The sequence below is a fragment of the Pantherophis guttatus genome, chromosome 6 (genome assembly GCF_059756535.1).
Source record: "Pantherophis guttatus breed Tessera chromosome 6, ASM5975653v1, whole genome shotgun sequence".
NCBI classification, from domain to species: domain Eukaryota; kingdom Metazoa; phylum Chordata; class Lepidosauria; order Squamata; family Colubridae; genus Pantherophis; species Pantherophis guttatus.
In genome coordinates this window covers 66,298,161-66,318,786 of record NC_142068.1, presented here as the reverse complement: position 1 = coordinate 66,318,786, position 20,626 = coordinate 66,298,161, and the positions used below count along the sequence as shown (strand labels likewise).

At 34.8% G+C, this 20,626-nt stretch overlaps 1 protein-coding gene across 3 annotated transcripts in view; it reads right to left on the bottom strand.

Moving 5' to 3' along the window:
• INPP5A (inositol polyphosphate-5-phosphatase A) overlaps positions 1-20,626 on the bottom strand; it is a 297,349-nt gene that overhangs the window by 42,397 nt on the left and 234,326 nt on the right. For all 3 annotated transcript variants that reach the window (XM_034436526.3, XM_087871686.1, XM_034436525.3), the window contains exons 10-11: positions 19,824-19,919; positions 16,768-16,842 (exon numbers count right to left, since the gene is read on the bottom strand). In XM_034436526.3, the coding sequence (XP_034292417.1) occupies positions 16,768-16,842; positions 19,824-19,919 (171 nt within the window). The remainder of the gene's footprint in view (positions 1-16,767; positions 16,843-19,823; positions 19,920-20,626) is intronic.

Sequence of the window (20,626 nt, the reverse complement as noted above, 5' to 3'; positions counted from 1 at the left end):
ACCTTAGCATATTTTAATGTTCTCCTTAAGGCAATTCTTAAGGAGGAAGGGGAATAAATTCCATGTGTGGTAAGACCCTTGAGGAGAAGGTGTATTGAATTCATAGTCCATATCTTGATATACTGCATTTTTATAAGGATGGAGGTTTACCTCATCACTCTTATTTAACCAAGTACCCAGGCAATTTTTCCTATGTGCAGCTGTTACTATCAGAACAAATATAGTTTAGTTTTCATGAATGTGGACAAAATTTGCTATATTGTAAAACCATGCAGATATGGATTGTATTAATGGGTTAGCTAAAAACAATACTATTTTACTCTGTTTCATCTGTTATTAATTTGCTGAATTCTAGTCAGTCTAAGCATAATAAAATACTATTACTGTTGCTAATATAAATTTATATATTTGTGTTTATATGCCTATGACAATCTTCAACAAAATTTTCTAATCTTTGCTTACTGAATATCAATTGTAATTAGCATAGCACTGAATAGCATCAGAATAATTATATTGGAGAAAATTGTAGCTTAGTACACATTTCAAATAGTGGCTTTTGAAGCGTATTTTTAAAATACGGACAGAAAAAAAATGACATTTAGATGAAGGAAGATTGCTTGTAAAATATAAAAAATGCAAACAGAATAAACAATGTTTCATAGAACACAATGGTAAAACATACTCATTAAGAATTCCAATGGACATGGAAAGTTAAATAGAAGCATTGTCTTCCTGGATGAATTCAAAATATCTACAGGGTATGTATCCAGTTTCTTGGTATGCATTTTTTTTGTTCTCTTGATGACAATATTCAAAAATTGAATTGAATAGAACTAAGGCTGATAGTATTGAAAATGTTAACTAATAGAGCTTTCAGCTAGTTTCAACATTTTTAATATACTATATGTTGTATGTTGTATATAAGCTATTGATATTGATGCAATACAGATGACAGATAACGGAAATACAAATGTACCGGCAGCTTTTGGAGTCTTCCAAATTTTCAAGTAGTAACAGGTTTTTTTTTGCAGATGCTAGAAGCAAAATTGCTTAAAGATATTTAGTGTCAGCTGCAGAAGAAGTGTTATTAACAATTTCTGCTTTTATTGTTATGTTGTAGTTTTAATTACTAGCTCAGGCAAAAGCATCTGATTTCTAAAGAAAAAGGGAAGAAAACACTTTGAAGTTCGGTTCAATAGATGCTATGACTTAGCTGGAGTCTAAAAATGTTAAAAGCTTTTCTCTTGAAAAGTTGTTTCCATGTAATCCCTGTGTGGTCTTTTAATTTTGTCGCTTTAACCCTGTTTGAAGGAAGGTGGTCTACCAGGGAGCTATGATGCATGGACACTTTCTTTCAGAAAGGTTATTTGAATAGCTATGTCAATGAAGTTCTGAACAAGCTAAATTAAAAATTAAGCAATTACTTGGACCAGGCAAGAGTTGTAATGGTAGTTCAATGTGAAAGTTTTGATTTGTTAAAAAAAACAATGCACTTTGTAATAAAACAGCAAGTCCAAAAACAGTATGTGCAATAGATTATTTAAAGGAATTCCAGCTTTTTAAAAAGGGAATAGAAAAATTACAATTTAATTAACAAAACTCTTCTAGGATCTAGTGATTAGGCAACATAGAGTTAGTTATAAATAAACAAACATAGGGAAATCAAACACTCACAAAGAAGGATTGAGAAAGAATTAAAAGAAGTCCTGCATCACCATGGATTTCACAGATCTCTCTTAGCCACTAGATGAACTGGGTGATTCAGCTGAAGTTATATTCTTAATCCCATTTCTTTTTGTTTTACCATTCTTACTTCTTAGTGGCCCATCACTACTGCATTCTATTTTTTATATTTCTTTTGATGTACCCAACTCCAAGTGGAATGAATAGCAAATGAGATAGTGAAGAACTTTGAAAATATCTCCCAAAGGAAGTTGATAGACAATAAAATAGCAACTGAGATTTACAAAGGATGTAGAAGTCATGATGGAAAGCTTAAAGTGTTAAGAATTCAACGTCAGGAAAATTTAATATAATTGTTAAGAAAGGTTTTTAACATAAATGATCAGTATCATATTTCTATGCTGATGCTGCCATATTTACAACTTTTTCCTTCTGAAAAACAAATGTATCATATGAGTGGAAAAGATGCAAGGAAAAAGAACATAATGAATAACTAGAGCACATTTTCTATAGGGAAAGAAAACATGCTTGAGTAGGAAATACACTACCTGAAAACTTTTCTTTTCCTCTATTGTACATGGAGATTAATCATAGTATAGGGAAAGTGAAAATTGTCACTCCTCATATAAGAACAAATGAATGAAAGGACAGAAAAAGGTTACTTCCTCATACCACAGTTGTTGTATTCACGTGTTGTATACAACATTCACATGTTGTAGAAAGTCATAACATAACATGAGAGCCCGTGTGGTGTAATGGTTAGAAGGTTGGACTAGAAGTGGGGTTCTACTCTATTTTCAGCCCCAGCTTATCTCATAGCTTGATGTTATGGGGAACAATAGAAGAAGATAATACTATTTATATGACCTCGGATTCCTAAACAAAAGGTGGGATATAAGTACAATGAAAAATAAACATTGTTTATTTGGATAGAATTTGACTTGTAAATAAATGGAAGTTAGTAAATAATTGGTAGCTACTATTTTAAACCATGATTTGTTTATAGCCTGAAACTATTAAACTTAATATTATCTGTAAATTTGCAGTTTCCTGGTTTATTCATGCTTTGAATTTATGCTATACTCAAGGTCTGAGGTGCATACTTTGAGGATCAGTCATAAGTTCCTTCATTCAGTGCCATTATAATTTCGAATAGTAGCTGAATAAATATTTGCCTGATTGTCTATTTCTCCTGTCTCCACCAAAGCATAAGTGCTCTAGGTCTCTTACATTAAGCAATGCCATCTCATTGCTTTCTCTGTCACAGCACCTGCCCTACGGAACAATATTCCTTCTCCAACAGTTTTTGCCTTCTGTCAAGTGCTAAAGACCTGGTTGTTCTCTTGGGCATTTGTGCTGGTATGTGAAGCAACCCTTCTTGGTTAATTTGGCTGTTGTTTTCTTATTATCTGTAAAATGGAACAAATTTTTCCAGACCTCTGGCATGTGATATATTGAGTGTGTGTGACTGATATTTCTCTTTTATTGTTTGTTCCACTGTTTTATGATCTTAATTTCTTGTTCAATGCCCAGAGGAACAGTTGTGAGATTGGTGGCCATATAAATTGTTTAAACAAATAAACAAAGAAATAAATAAATAAAACATGAATTTTAAAAATCAAGTGGAGCAGTTTGTCCTTTCCGTAAAATACAGTAATTCTTAACTCATAAACTGCACAAAATAACTTAAAGGAGTTTCTGTAACATAAAAGTATAAGATAACAATAATAGTAATATTTATCTGTTTCTATTAGTTCACCGGAAGTTTTAACCATTTATTTATATCACTATTAATAGAAAACAAATATGAAATATTTTAGACTAACCATAATTTTTGTGGGATAATTATTTCAAGGTATTTAAAAGAATTCAATAATCCGGTAATATTTCAACTGTTATAGGTTTTCATAGTTACAAATAGTCCTCAGTCACTTAACAAATGTTTGAACTTATGTCAGCTCAGAAAGGGTGCTTTATGGCCTGTAAATTACCATGTTTCCCCCAAAATAAGACCCTGTCTCATTTTTTTTAACCCCGAAATAAGCGCTTGGCCTTATTTTCGGGGAGGTCTTATTATTTTGGGGCGCATGGAGCAAGATGGGGCTCCTCTTGCTGTCTTACCTGATTTCCAGCTCTGCATTTAAATATTTTCAGGGAAGGCTTATTTCGGGGGGACGCTTATTTTAGCGCATGCGCTCAAAAGCCCAACTGGGCTTATTATCAGGGGATGTTTTATTTTCGAGGAAACAGGGTATTTCTGATCATCATAAAATATCATGCTCCCCGCCAGTTATGTGACTACATTTTGGTCACTTGGTAACCAGTTTGCATTTACAACTGGTTACAGCTTCCTATGGTCACACAATTTGCAATGGTTGTTTTGCTGTTTTCCACCAGAAAACAGCCCAAAATACCAATTGGATATGCTGGATTTCCTTAATGACCATGTGGTTTGCTTAATGGCTGCGGTAACTTGCTTTATCATCGTCATAAAAACTGTTGTAAAATTGAGTCAGTTCACATGGTGACTCACTTAATGGTTGCCCTGACTTATGACCAAAATTCCAATTCCTATAAGTCCAAATCGAAGACTACCTGTATAACCTATACAAAGTATATGAGATTTATTCTAGTTAATTGAATCACCTGATAATTTGCAATAATAATAAGAGTTGCCTTTAGGTGAGATGGGTGACATATAAGTTTAATAATAATAAAAATAAATAACAGAAGTTCAACTCTAGCTGCTTTTATGCTCATAACAGCTTTAGATTGCTTGATACCAATATTTTCAATATTAAAATAAATTTGGGGAGATAGAAGGCATGTTCGATACTGAGAACAAGGGGGCAAGAACTGAGGCGAGATGGAAAGCTAGCAGGCTAACAGTAATATTTATTACTAACAAGGTTGCCAGAGCGGCTGCTAACACAAATTCCCGCTCAGCTGTCAGCAACAGCTGAGTTTGCGCCAGACGGCTATTTATACCTGGCTGTCAAACGGAACAGCCAATCAGTGAACAGCATAGCGCCCCCTAGGAGTCGGACCGGAGTGGGAACTGCGGACATGGAAAAACACATTTAACAATTTCCTCCAGGCATGTTTAGTTTAGTTTACCTTATTGTCATTATATCTCATACAATGAAATTAAATGCCATCTTCAGTGCACATTATACATAAAAACAAAAACAAAACACACACCCTTCACATTCTATACAATTGAATTGAAAAGCCCTGATATTGCATTAATATTGCACTATATACTAGAATTCAATATAGTTGCTGCTCTGGGATAGAAGCTGTTTTTCAGCCTCTTTGTCCTTGTTTTTATTGTCCTGTCCCATTTGCCAGGTGGTAATATTTCAAACACCTATATCTCTTTACCCATGGTGAGTTAAGCGATGCTGTGACCTCCCTTTTGCAGTCCTTGGAGACTGTTAAGGGCTGGATGGGGAGCAACAGCCTGAAATTGAACCCTGGAAGACCAAGTGGTTCTGGGTTTGGGGTTCTTTGATCCACAGAGAATTGCCACCTCTGGTCTTGGATGGGGTGGCACTGTCCCAGACAGTCCCATAATTTGGGGGTTCTCCTAGACCAGGGATGTCAACTCAATTTCACTGAGGGCTGCATCAGGGCTATGGTTGACCTCGGGGGGCTGGGCGGGCATGGCCAACTGGGTGGGTGTGGCCAAATGGGTGGGCATGGCCAGCATGACGCCACTCCACAAACTGCTAGCATGTCTCCTCTTTGCATTGGGTAGATCGAGCCGAAGCCACACTGGCCTGATCTTTCCTCTTTGCATTGGGTAGACCGGGCCGAAGCTATGCTGGCCCGATCTTTCCTTTCCGCATTGGATCTGGCCCGCAGGCCTTGAGTTTGACACCCCTGTCCTAGACTAATGACTCCTGCATGAGGAGAAGATGGTAGTTGTAGCCAGGAAGGCCTTTCCAGAACTGTGAGTTGTGCGCTAGTTATGTCCTTTCTTGAATCAATCCCTGCTCATTGTCACTCATGCCCTAGTCATCTCTTGTCTTGACTATTTCAATGCACTCTACATGGGGCTGCCATTTAAAAACATCCAAAAGCCCCAGTTGATTCAAAATGCAGCGGCCCACATGAGCCTTGATAGTACAGTGGTTTAGTGCACCCTGTCATTAACACAGCTGCCTGCAATTTCTGCTGGTTCGAATCTCTCCAAGGCTCAAGGTTGACTCAGCCTTCCATCCTTTCTAAGGTAGGTGAAATGAGGACCCAGTTTGTGGGGGCAATAAGCTGACTGTATAAAATATACAAAAGAATGAAGGCTATTGCTTAACGCATTGTAAGCCGCCCTGAGTCTCCGGAGAAGGGCGGCATATAAATCAAATTAAAAAAAAAAAAATTTGTGCAGACCCAGGTGTGCACATGTGTTACATCTCCTGCGGGAGCTGCATTGGCTGCCAATTTGCTTCTGAGTGTAATTCTGGGTGCCAGTTATCACCTTTAAAGCCCCACATGGCTTGGGACCAAGATATTTGAAGGACCATCTCTTCCCAGTTAAATCCACCCACCAGAGAAGGGAGACAGGGAATGTTCCAGGTCCCTCCTCCTAAGGAGCTTCGTCTGGCAGGACCCAGGAGAAGGGCCTTTTCTGGGGTAGTTCCTTCCCTTTGGAAACTCGTCCCTGCAGAGATTAAACTGGCCTCCACTTTGTCACTCTTTTGCAAGGCCCTAAAGATCGCAAATCCAGAGTGGAAATGGAGCCCATCAAATGGCTTATTTGATTACTTGTTGTCAGCAGAGGCCTGGGGTGGTTATGGTTTTTATTCTTTTTATATTGGGTTTTTTATTTTTTTGATGCCTAGAGTCATTGAAATTGAGTGGGCAGCCATATACATTTTATAAACAATCAATCAATCATTCCCTGAAAGTCTCTTCCAAGTATGTTTCCCTGACCTTTCTTTTATGTGATTCAGTGACTATTTTACCCAACATATAAATGGAATTAAGTTTTAATTTAGCGAACATATACTTCTTTAACTTTATTTTCCAAATTTTCTTCTTTAGAATTTTTATTCTTATATTCTTTTTATTCTTTATTTTATTCTTTATTCTTTTCCATGAAACATGCAATAATTATAAGCATTCTTAACAGCATTTCAAAAAATACTTTCACCAAATTCTGAAAATTTTTTCACAATCATGTTTAATTTGTTTTTTAAAAAGTGAATTCTTTTCTTATAATAATTGATAGTATTACTGGAACATGATCAGATATTGCAGGAAAACTTACTGTCAAATCAATTGAAGAATGAGGTATTAGAAATTAATCTCATTGGAAAAAAATCCAGTGTAGAGTTAAAAACAAGAAACTTCTTATTTAGTGAATATATGTAAGTCCATCATGAAAAAACGCTTCAGATTAATAGGCACAATAAGAATAACTAAGTTACATAATTGGGTCTCTTGGCAGCATGCAGGTGGATTAGTTATTCTTTTCTCCATCACTTCATACACTTGAACAATATAGCGTAAAAAATTAAGAAACTGAGAAATATTATTTGCTCAAAGCAAAAAGAGAGGGGAAAACTGTCTTTAGGTTACTATTATAAACTGATTGGCTAAAATCATGAAAGTATGAACCCTGTACTAAAGAACAACTTAATTCAGTCATTGGAGTAGAACAACAGCAATTATTCATCAAGACCTACAGACTAAAGTCGGAGCACTGTTAGATCACGAGGTGATATTAGCAGCATTTATCAAATCTATCTACAGCAACCACAAGAGAATTCACAGCTGTGGTTGGGAAATTAAGGTTTAAACCTTTCAAAATATTCAAGAAATCTTACAAAAAGTATTCACAGACAGTTAAAACAATGGGACCTGCATAATTCACAGATATTGGCCGGTACATTTTTGTTCGCAAAGTAACAGGGAAAATATCTGGTGACCAGCTTAGCAGCCTTTGTATCAGCTTGATGATGCTTATAATACACTGATTGAATATAAAATAGAAAAATAATTATGCTTATATTTATATTATAAGTGATGAACAACAAGATGTTATTTCCATCTTCTGCATGGTAAGACTGATGTATAATAATTAAGCGCTTAACTTGGAAAATTCAACACTTACAGGAGGAATAAGAAATATTTTGAAGTTTAAAGTTTGACTGTTTCTTATTCACCTTTTCTAGGGTTTTAATATGCACAATTGGAAAAGATAATGCAGCCACATACCAGTTTTTCGCCATCAAGTTTAATTATTTTCCTAACTGGCTGACATTTCATAGTTTCTAGATCATTACAAACATGTTGGGAACTAAACCTGGAATTTTTTGAATGGATTTTCATACAGAATGAACTTACGGTATATTGAGTTATGTCTATTTTTCTTGGACTATATTCCTCCATCTACCCACTCCCCATGGGATCTGAATCTAAAATCTTGGTCTTTGACTACTTAAAGTAGTCACTTAATTTTTTAAAAAATCAGTTATTTATTTTATTTTTCTGTTGCCACTATTAAAACTCTGTTGCCCTTACTAATGTTACTGTATTATAGGAGTTTATGTAATGTAAGACAGGTGTAGAGAATCTAGTGTCTGTCAGAAGTCTAAGCCTATAATTCTTACAATCCTGTTGCCATGGCTTGCATTAATTAACACTGAGGTCCAGAAATACTGGAAAGCATCTTAATTGCTCATATCTAGAATTTCATCAAAACATCTTCCCTGACTTTGCTAAAGAAAAGAAAAACATAATTTCTTTAAAAGAAATTTTAAAATGTAGTTAAGATATGATACAATTTTCTGATCGAACAATTCAGGAGTTCAGGAGACTAATACATAGGACACTCTCTAGGTTTTGTCTGTTTGTTTGTTTTCCATTCTGTTCCAATCATCCATAATTAGACAACTATGATGCTAAGCTATAAGTTTTCTTTTAATATTTATCCTAATTTACTACTTATACGTCGATTTAAATATTTTACTTGGGCTACAGACTGGATACTTATCTCTGCTTTTCACCTCTGGGATCAGGGTTCAAGTCAAACCCTGATGAAATGCATTTAATTGTCTTAATCTAGTAGTTAGTGGACAGTATTCCCATTATCTTTAAAAGGGTCAGAGCTAAGGCCATTGAGAAGAATGCAGCATGCTATATCTTATCTATTGATTAATATGTTTTCAGTGATGCCAGTTCTTTAACCTTCCTATGTACCCATTCATATACCTATCTATCAAAGCTTCAAAAATATTTTTGGTTGATTAGAAATCTTCATCCTAACCCTGTATCTCATTTGTTCTCCGGTTTTATTTTGATGTATAATGATATTTTAAAATTTAAAATCTGATTGCTTTGTTTTTCTTTAAAACAAATGTTTTGATTTTAAAAAAATGAAGGTTAATATTTATAAATATTAAATTATGTTAAACTCTGGCATGTCATATGTAAAATAAAAATTCTATAAACTAAATCACTTTGAAATACTTACAGATTCAAAAGCTTGTTTTGAAGCTATTTTAGGGAAGACATTTTGCCCTCATTTTTTCCCTGCCTCAAAATGGCAACATTATTATTCTCCTTTATTTATATCTATTTCAATCCCATGAGGAACCAGGAATGGCACACATAAAATATTGTGAATTTAAGTTTTCTGTTTTTCCATTTCATTCAAATTCTACAAAAGGTCAGATTTCTTCTACTGATACTAGCCATCAGAATTTATGAATATCTTTAAACAAGATAGATAATTCTGTTCTTGTATGATTAAAATCCTTTTGTATGCTACCTGTTCCTCTAATTTCAGGTCAATTTTTTACACAGAGAATTCTGTGATTTCATATTCATCTAACCATATGGTTATTGTGCCCCATTTTTAAAATCCCTCTCATCTACTACTGTGATTTATTCATCAGATTTTTTAGCAATGACAACAACAAAAATCCAGAAACCACAATCTAGCACAGAAAAGGTATCCAATGAACCAAATTGAAGACTGAAAGACAAAACAGAACTTAAACACAACTTAAATAAAACAAATAACGCTAACAGAATCATTCTCAAATGATCAGAAAGCTCACCAAGTACAGTATCCACATATTGTTCACAAAGCATAAAATAAAATATGGAAATTATATATGCCAATACAAAAACGATAAGTTATATTATTGATATTAAATAGAAATAAGTCATGTTTTTTTAAAAAACAGGAATGTAATATATACAAAATTCAGGAAGAATTCTATCTCCCAAACTACCAGAATGATTTACTTCTAGCTGTTGCAAAAATAGCGAAATCATTTTATAAAAGTTACCTGCTGTTGTGTATGTAAGTTAGGTTGGAATCAAATTGTCTGCAGAATTTTAAATCCATTCTTTCCATCATTGTCCTTACAAGGCTATATGACCTTTTAAAACTGTTTAATGTGAATGAATGAATGAATGAATGAATGAATGAATGAATGAATGAATGATCTAAACGTTATTCGAACCAGCTTATGCTTGGTTAATAGAATTAATACAGGTCTCAGCCATATGCTGATATTTTGTCACTGAAAAATTCAACAGCAGGCAAATTCTATGTGTGAAATGGAACTCATACACCAAAAGCACAGAAAATATTCTAATATAAACTCAACCAAAATGCCTCCAATCAATAAAATACTAATTCTGTTCTTTAACAAGTAATAAAAAAATGGTATTAATCAGATTGTTGGTGAATCAAGGGATCAAACCAATATGTCTATGTGACATATTTTGAGGAAGTATAAAACACAGGCCTCTTTCCACTTTTGGGGGGAAATAAAATATGTTTTAATTGACTTTGAAATGTGAAGTAGAAATACACTCTATTTCCTGCTCTCTACTTAATATAGTTCCCAACTATACTATAAAGTGTTCTGTGGCTTTCAAACCTTTAAATTTGTAAATACTTATAAATTTTTGTATATCAGCAATATTATTATTAGATTAAATTAATCAATTTATTACTAATCTTCATGGTAAACTTCTATTAGTTCCTGAAGTTATTCCTTAAATGTCTCTGTCTCAACTATTGCTAGCTTGAAAGTCCCTAAATGCATTTACTTAAAATCGACTTTCATATATGTGGAGTTAAAACTGAAGCTCTTGGCTTCATGACAAAGAGGCTTTTGAAAAAGATGAAGTGTCATGGGGATTGGAGTGACTACCTGGCACATATTATAGTAAGACCAAAATGGAAAAAAGCCCTTAGGAAAATACAGCTCTAAAGAAATTGTACAGTATTTCTACTGAATCAATCATTTGCATGTTTTAGGTTTCTCAATAGCTGGCTTGCAATTTCTGTATCTTTTCTTTTGAATTAAGATATAAAAAAGAAGAGGAGGTAACAGTATATGGACAATGATAAAGGAGCCTGTTGATAATAAATATTTGTCAGATGTTGTCACATCTGCACAAATTCTGCTGTTGCCAAAGAGACATCACACTGATAAAAAAGGGTGGCTCTGAAGAAAATCAATGGGTTTTGAACTAAAGCACTGCTATACACATAAGAAAACATCTCTATCCAACAACCATACTGCTGTGAAAATTCCCAAGCCTTGCATGGTACAGCTAAGGAAAATTTAATCTTCCCAAATACTCATCAGAGCACTCCATCCTGGAGACCTGACAGCCCCACTTATAATTAATTATACAATTTCGATGGGAATATCGACTAAACAAAGCTATAAATCATAGAAAAAGTCAATAGGCATGGACACATTCAATCATGTCCTGACCAATGATTACTACTCTTAAAATACAATAATTATTTTCAGGAGCCAGCTTGAATTAAATTTCTGTCAGCATGGTACAAGCCTGGTGGTTGATGAAGGATGCGATGGATTTTTTTGGGGTTGAATTTGGCCAGGGACATTTATCCTTTTAGATAGGTAGTTTGTTTTTAGTGATCATGGTGCTGTGTGTTTAACTAGACCATGAAGATTAGATTATCTCCAATGGCTCATTATATCGTTTATCTTTTTCTTCCGTACTTGATCTGGAAGATTTCCTGCTTCCTGGTGTGTGAATGAAACGGCTACAGATTTTAAAATATAATGTTCTAAAGTGGCCCATCCATATAAAAATCTTTGCAAGAAAACATGTGAAGAAGTATACATGGAAAATTAACTTAATGCTTAAAATGCTACTGGCATGCCAAGAATTGCTACAGGCAGAAATGATAATCTTTTAACATTAAAAAAAGAAGAAATTGAAATATTGCACAACTATAACTCAAACTGTTTTAAAAATAAAATGTGTATGCTATATCAAAAAGAAAATGTTGACTTTCATATTTATTTATGGATGGTCATAATTCTACTGGGTTAGGATATTAGTTCTACATAATGCTCATGAATTCTCCATTTACTTCATGCAGCTGGAATTATCTACATGAGCAATAGGCCAACATCAACTACTTTTTATTCTATTTAGGAGACACTACAAACTCTAGAGGTATGAACTCTAAATTCTTCACAATGAATAAGAACTATATTTTTATATATGTCCTCCCCATCAATAGGAATGTCAGCAGATTTGTGACAATAATACTCTGGCTCTCTATTGCCTGTGTTGTCTAAATGGTTGATTCATTATGTCAAATGAATCGGACATCTCTAAAGCCAAACTGCTATAACACTTATATTAAAAAAAAACATTATGTAAGTTGTCATATAATGCCCTGTAATGTTGCCACAAGTCATGAAGTGGGCATGGTTGTTAGTCAAGGTACCAAATTATTCATTAAGGGTACAGTACACCAGCTACATGTTTAATCACTTCATCCCTCAGAAACATCCTTCTTGCCATCTTGTAAACTGTTTTTGTTTTCATCATGCACAGACTTTCTGTACAAACTGTCCAGCACTCTTTCCATCTGATGACAAAACAATACAGCCAGTCACTTGCCCCTATCTTTCTTTCTTCCTTGCTGTAGTTCCTTTTCATCATGAGGGGAAAAAAGCTGCCCTTCTGCTAAGTAAAATAGTAGCAAAGCACCATGTTACTTCTACTTCAAAAATTCCAGTAAAACCTCAAGAAACAGTTTCCTGGCAGAGATGAAGAGCAGCATATGTATGTAGCTTGCATTCATTTTTTTGGGGAAAAATAGATGACAAGACTTATGTCAGTCTAGAAAGCACCCTCTGATTTAAAAAGTTTTCCTCTGATTATTGAGGTCTGAAGAAATTCCATAATTACTGAATGGTGGAAGGAAGTTCTTTTTGCTAAAATGCAAGTTGAACTTGGGGACCAATTAAGCTCTGTATGGAGCTCCTAAATGTAACCAACAATGATTTTACACACTAAATGGATAAAGTAGTCCCCAGACAATCAATGTTAGAAAAAAGAAAGATTTGGTACATCCTTTACTATGACACGTAGTAAAAGCTACATAGACACACTATGAGATGATTATTATATCCTTTATAAAGACATTAGAGATGACAAAGAGAACTCTATGCTGCTATAGTAACATGTGGCCTTTCAGCATAGGTTGATATAAATGTAATATACAGACAGACCTAGCAATATATTAAATTCTAAGAAACATTCTGTGTATGGACATTTTTCATAGAATTATTTGGAAAAAGGGCTTCAAACTTCATTCACTCACTTTTTATTAAAGAGTAAGGTTTTTTTAAAGTTGCAGATGTTTCAAGGAACTGACTCATTAAAATTAAGATGATTTTTAAAGTACCTGTAACTTTTAAAAAATCAAGTTCAAACTGTAATCTTTAATAGTTGTAAGTGCTGCTCTAAACATTAATACTATGGAGGTTGAACTGCTGATGTTTAACATCTGAAGTTAAATGACCCTCACCCTTCAAAATAAATTGTAAATGTGGAAATCTGTATCAAACTATAACTGTTCTCTTCCTGTAGTTTCTAATAATATTTTTTCATAAGGAGATGCATATGATTCTACTTACACTTACTTAATTTAAACATTCTGTGAATAAGTTAACAAGCTGTGTGATTTTGGTGGAAAATACCATATTGTTGTTAAAATTATATTCTATCAAAATAGTTACTAAGTTAATAGTTGATCCTACAAGCATCAAAACTGCACCTAGAAATTTGTTCAACTGTTCAACTTTCCATAAAATTATACATAATACCCACAATCTTCTTTCACACAATATAATACTATATACTAGGGGTGATATGACAGCAGTGTTCCAATATTTAAGCAACTACCACTGTTGTGGCTCCGACCCCCAAGGCCGATTTATCGGAGGGAGAAGGCTCCGAAGATGAAGGAGAGGAGTTGGCCAGGCCTCCCTCTCCAGGACCCTCCTATCTGGCAATGCCTCAGGTGTCTCCCATAGGAGAAGAGATTGGCCAGGAGCCAGGTATCTCCTCACAGTCAGACAGTGAAGGAGATAAGTCTTGGCTGGATCTACGCCAGCATCGGAGAGACAAGCGCACGCAACAGAAAAGGAGGCGTGCCAGAGATTAAGCTGAGTCACTGGACCACACCCCACAGGGGATATAAGGGGGTGAGGTGGCCATTCAGACTCTGTGACGGACACAACTAACTACTATCGAGTCACATTGCATCTTTGGAAACAACATTATCTGCCTTGGATTTAATTACGGACTGGACTTTACAATTCTTGAACTGTGTGTATCTTGTTTATGAGTAAAGTTCTTGGCAAGCAGCTACTGGGTTGCTGCCAATCCTCTTATCGAAAGAATTTATTGTCTGCCAGTTTATTTAACCCCCGGCTGTCTGTTTGTGTGCGTGTGTGAGACGGGGACAGAACAATCACAAAGAACAGGGGATCAACCTATTCTCCAAGGTACCTGAAAGCAGGACAAGAAGCAATGGATGGAAACTAATCATGGAGAAGCAACCTAGAACTAAGGAGAGATTTCCTGATAGTTAGAACAATTAATCAGTGGAATGACTGCCCCCAAAAGTTGTGGGTGCTCCCACTCTGGTTTTTAAGAACAGACTGGACAACCATTTGTCTGAAATAGTATAGAATTTCCTCCTTGAGCAGAGGTTGAACTAGAAGACCTCCAAGTCTTTTCCAACTCTATTATTATGTTCTGGTCTAATACAATTTCAAATTGTATTAGAATGTTAAATGATTTGTGAGGCAAAAGATCAAGCAGAAAAGAATGCAACTGTGAACTATGTATTCATTTTAGTTACAATTTATGGCTTTAAAATTAATAATCAGCACTGTGAGTTCATCTATAAATATATTGGTAACCAGTGTAATTTGCTCCCTCTAAATAGAAAGAGTATTTCTGACTGTGCATTGCTAAAACAGTCAAACACTTCCTATAAGTAGCTCTGCAGAAATAGAGTATTAAGAATAACATTCACATCAGTTTTCTTAATAAAGCTTTGTAGTGGCTGAATCAGTATATACAAATAGAATCACAAAAACAATCCTCTGTTTCCATAAACAATACCACATGATGGACTAACATATCCTTCAGTCTCAGTTTAGCTACACAATCTAGTAGAATATACAGTATAAAAAATGCATAATAAACAACTTCAGCCTTTTCTGAATGCCCTTCAGAGCTTTGACCCAAGATCACTGGCCTTCAGTACAGACAATCCTTGATTTAGGACCTCAATTGAGCCCAAAATTTCTGTTGCTAAGTGAAACATTTGTTAAGTGAATTTTGCCCCATTTTATGACTTTGCTTGCCACTGTTAAGTGAATCATTACAATTGTTAAGTTAGTAACACAGCTGTTAAGTGAATCTGGCTTCCCCCATTGACTTTGCTTGTCAGAAGGTCACAAAAGCTGATCACGTGACCCCAGGACCGTGCAACCGTCATAAATATGAACCAGTTGCCAAGCATTTGAATTTTGAGTATGTGACTATTGGGATGCTGTAATGGTCATAAGTGTGATAAATAGTCATAACTCATTTTTTCAGTGCCGCTATAACTTTTGAACGGTCACTAAATGAACTGTTGTAAGTGTGTACATTTTAAATTTTTAGAGCACAATGTGGGCACAATTGCAAAATAATGGATAAGTCCAAAATGCCAGTCTATCAGAAATCAAAGTAGAAAGGTTGCTTCTTATCACATTCTATAACTCTCCAGGATGCTCTTTACTGTCTCCAGCTTACTAGCTCCAGCTTTACTTTTTCTGGCAAAAGGACTCATTTTCAGTGGTTGGATGTAGCCACTATTTTTTAAAAGAACACTTTGGAAACTAAGTGGGAAGTGCAAATTATGCTGGAGGCTGGAATTTTGCTTCCTGCTTACCAGTTTGCAAGTTACTAATTCCTTTTTTTTTTTAATTTAAGAGAACCAAGTTATTTTTATTTCAAAGCCAAGTGAACCAAAGAGCCTAGTGGTATCAACTGAGATGTTGGAAGAAGTCTGTGGATTCAATTTTAGTAGAAATAAATCTGGTAAAAACAACAGGGATCCTCCATCAGGGAAATTCAAGACAGTTCTGACATTAAAACCAGAAATATTTAAGTCTTAAATATTACTTAAATAGCTAAGTCTCAGGAAAAATTAAGCAGCTGTGCCTTTAAACTACTCAAAAGTGACCTGGGAAAGGAAAGATCATATTTTAAGGAACATATATAGTTTTAAAGATAAAAATGTTTCAAGTATGACAAAAGGCTTATGTATTTTGCATTTTTTGCCTAGGCCCAAAAATCCTGAATCATCTACAATTCATACTGTTATTATACTACCTATGCATTATATGCACTTTTGTCCCTGAAATCAAGAACTTTTGAACCTAAGACAGTTGAACAGTGAGACTGTGGAAAAAAATTGTAAACACAGTTTTATAATCCAATTATTTAAAATACTTTAGTTCGCTTTTTAACATATTGCGGTTTGCATTTTAATATATTGCAAGGTGCAATGCCTTGATGTCATTTTTCGTAAAGACAAGCATAGACATGTAAAAATTTAAGTACACTAATTAAAGATGTCCTCATTAAATAAAAGATTATCATGTGAAGGATAAACAGGATATGAACATTTTTCTATTGCATTTCTTGGAGCACCAGGTATTTTAAGAGCAAGGGTTATATCTACAAAATGTAATTTTACAACTGGAAACTCACCGCAGTGCCATTGTTATCTCTAAAAACATCTTGATTAAAATAGTCAAAGAGTTTCTTTTCTAACTGTAGCATAACCTAGAGAAAAAAAATGAAGCAAAGCTTAAAAACTAAAACATAACAACAATCTCCAATGAAATTCTATATAATCATTATGTAAAGCTTTGCAATTTCATTTTTAAACTTTTATTACCTTCTCCATTAAATTAACCCTTTTCTGACTTAAAGAAAAAGAAATGCGCAGAATCTTAAAAAGGCTGCATATATTGCTTTAAAATATTTGAGGTTATTATTCCCATCCTATTTCCTGTAAATAGGAGAAACATTGATGTATAGAATACCAAGATTATTCTAAGAATTAACTGGTTGATTGACTGATTAGGTCCCATCAAGTTAGTGTCAACTCTTAGTGACCACAGAGATAGATTTTCTCCATGATGATCTGTTTCTAACTGGTCTTTTAGATCTTCCAGCAGCATACTCATTTCCACTATAACTAAGTCTATCTATCTTGCTGCAGGTCATCCTTTTCTTCAATTTCCTTCCACATTTCCCAGCTCTTCTCCAGAGAGCTAGGTCTTCACCTAATGTGTCTGGAAGACTATAATTTGAGCTTGATCGTTGTGTTTCAAGTGATAAATCTGGGTTCATTTGTTCAGTGATCCATTAGCTGTTTTCTTGGCTGTTCACTGAATTCTCAAGAGTTTTCTCCAGCTACTTTTCTAGAAGACTGGAAAGCCTTTATGGACTTTTTGCTGAAAATAGATAAAAATGAACTGTTTATTTTAGAATTCATTGATTAAAAAGATTTATCTATGAGAAGAATGGAACCAGGACAGGCAATATGGGAGGGTGGAGATAGTAATTTCTAAGTTTGTAACTGCTGCAAAGAAGAGCAGAAGTCGCTTCTTTAGATAGATACAATATCTTCCTTTTTGTTGTTTTTGTTGTTATCCATCAACCAAATTTTAAGAGACTTCTTCAATATCAACTTTCAAAAGCATAAATATTCTTCTTATTCTGCTTTTTCAAAGTCCAACATTTGCTTCCATAGTTTCACAGGGAATATCATAGCTTGCATTATACTTATTTGAAGATATAGACACATTATAATATCTAAATATTTTTTCCAGTGCCTTCGTAGTTGCTGTATCAAGTGCTAACCTATGGCTTATTTCTTGACTACTTGTTCCTTTACTATTGATGATGGCAGAAGCTATCTATGTCTTTCATGTTTTCATTGTGTCAGTTCTAAGGTTGATTTTTGGCTATTGATATTTCTTCCAGTTTTAAAACCACATTCATCTTCTTCCAATCCAGCTTCCTTTAATATATATTCAGCATATGAGTTGAATAAATAAGGGACGAGTACACAGCCTTGTTTTATTCCTTTGTCAACAGAAACGGTTCTGTTTCACTATGTTCTATCACTTTCTTACTGACATTTATAGGGCTTCCCTATAAGAGGATTGCAAATATTTTTAAACACGAATTAAGAAAACTGATTTGAAAAGTGGTCCTTGGACAGGTACAGGTCAATTTCATTCCTACTGCACATATTTTATGAAACATGCAAGTCTTAGGCATTGATCTAAGCCAGGGGTGTCAAACTCAAATTCATTGAGGGCGGCATCAGGGTCCTCAATTTCATTGAGGGCCGCATTTTGTTTGACCTCAGGGGGCTAGGGGGGGCATGGCCGGGGTGGGCATGGCCAGCTCAATGTCACTCATGTCATGTGGGCACCTGTGGTGGCCAAGTGCTAAGGCAGGACTTCCTGCAGACCCTCCCTCCCTCTCATTATAATCTGCCTCCCTCCCTCCCTCCTTTCTTCCCTTTTTTTTCTTCCCTCTTCCTTCTCCTTTCTTTTTTCTTCCCCTCTTTTCTTCTTTTTCCTTCCTTGCTCTTTTCCCATCTTTCCATCTTTTTCTGTTTTTTGTTTTTCCCTTTCTCCTTTCCTGTCCCTCCTTGGATGCTCAAATGCAAAAGGGGAAACATTTCTCCTTTTGGTTTGTTTTCAGTTTGTTTTGCTAACCCTCTGCCAGTGAAAATGGGCTCCATTTTCACTGGCAGAGGCACCACGGGCTGGTCCTTTGTTGTTTTCAGGGTGACCCCGCATGATCTAAGCACCCTGTGGGCTGGATCTGGCCCATGGGCTTTGAGTTTGACACCCCTGATCTAAGCTGTGATGAAACCTATCTCCCCAAATCAGAATCTCTACATGGACAAAATTTTATGTAAAATAAATTTTATTTATGCAGTCAAATATGTGAAAAATCTTCATCAGGAATTACAACAGTACAGTCAAAGAAGATTTGATCAGTTCAGAAAGACCTAGGACTTATAAGTGAAACTTTTTTTTTTAAAGTGACATTATTTTTTAAGAAATCACATTTACTAGATTAGAAAGAAAGCTGCTGTGGGAGCAGTGTTAGAGGCGATTAATATGCATGTTATTTTAATTGCACAGCAATGAAATGGGAACATTGCATATAGCTTGAATGAGTGACAGATTTTCTCTGAATAATATCTAGTTTGAGAAATTATGTTGTTTTCCAAGTGAGAAAACTCTCTTTCCTTTTTAAAAGTATATAATTTTGCTTGCAGCGTATTTCCTGCAATATATAGAAAGAAATTATTGAGTTGTGCTCTGTCACTGAGAATTGGCACACAAAGTTTTCTTCTTTGTTTGCCCTTGGTTTTAGGTAGCTTAAGGCACACCTTTGCTTTCCTCTCCAACACCTATGAAAACTTTGCTTTTCTCATATCCTTCTACCTACCCAGAAGAACAGCTGCAAGAAACCGTGCAGACTTCTTGAAGATTTACCATGATAGACTCAGTAAGGGGTAAGTGCAATTATAATCTCAGTACAAGTGCAGATCTCACGTAACTCATTGGGATCACAACTGAATGCACATTTCAGTAAGTTAATATTTTGGAATAAGTCACCTCCGCTGAAGCAAAGAAAGATTTTGTTCTTGGCATTTTGAAAAAGAGGGGTGGATTGCTTAGTTGTGTTTGCATTCTCTTCAGTGACAAGAATTACATTTGGTTACATACCTTTCGGTCATTATCAGATTCACGGAATATTAGTTTGACTACTTCATTAGTGTCAGCAGCCCGGATAGTCTGCATTGTAGCCTTTGCACAAAGTGTCTGTTTAAAAAAAAGCAAATGGCATAGGGGAGAAATAAATAAGTTTGTTAAAGATATATTACAAAGATTCTTAAAGAGGTTAAAAACTGTTCAAAAAAGTTAAAACATAAATATACAAGCTTAGACTTTTAATTTCTCCTCAATTATTAATATGAAGAATACCATTCTTTAGTCTACTTCGTTCTTCCTCAAAATTGGAAAGCAGTTTGAAAATTTAAGAATTTGTTACGGATACTACGGTATAAAATTGTTAAGCTCCATAATTGAATTCATTTACTTCTATTATTTTTTCTTAAAAATTATATTAAAATGTTGTAAAGTTTGTATGAGGACTATTTTTGTATTTTGTATTTTCCAATGGTTTTTGTTTCCAAAAAGGGAAACAGATCCACAAGGAAGAAGTCTGCTATCTCTTTTTGTACTATGAGCAAAATCCTCAAGTGAGAAGCAGTATATTATGCCATGTTAATTCAATAGCAAGACCCTATTGGCATAGCTTTTCAATTTGTAGCTCCATGCAAAAACTCCTAATGCCTAGAAATGTAGACCTTTTAAAATTATATATTGTTTTGAGGTTTATTGTATTCTTCTTGGATTTGGACAGCAGAGATGCTAAGTATTTGTTAATTTGACTTTAAGAAACACTTTGAGATAATGCTTAATAAACTTTGTTCTGATGAGGAGGAAATTGCTCATTTTACTCTTTT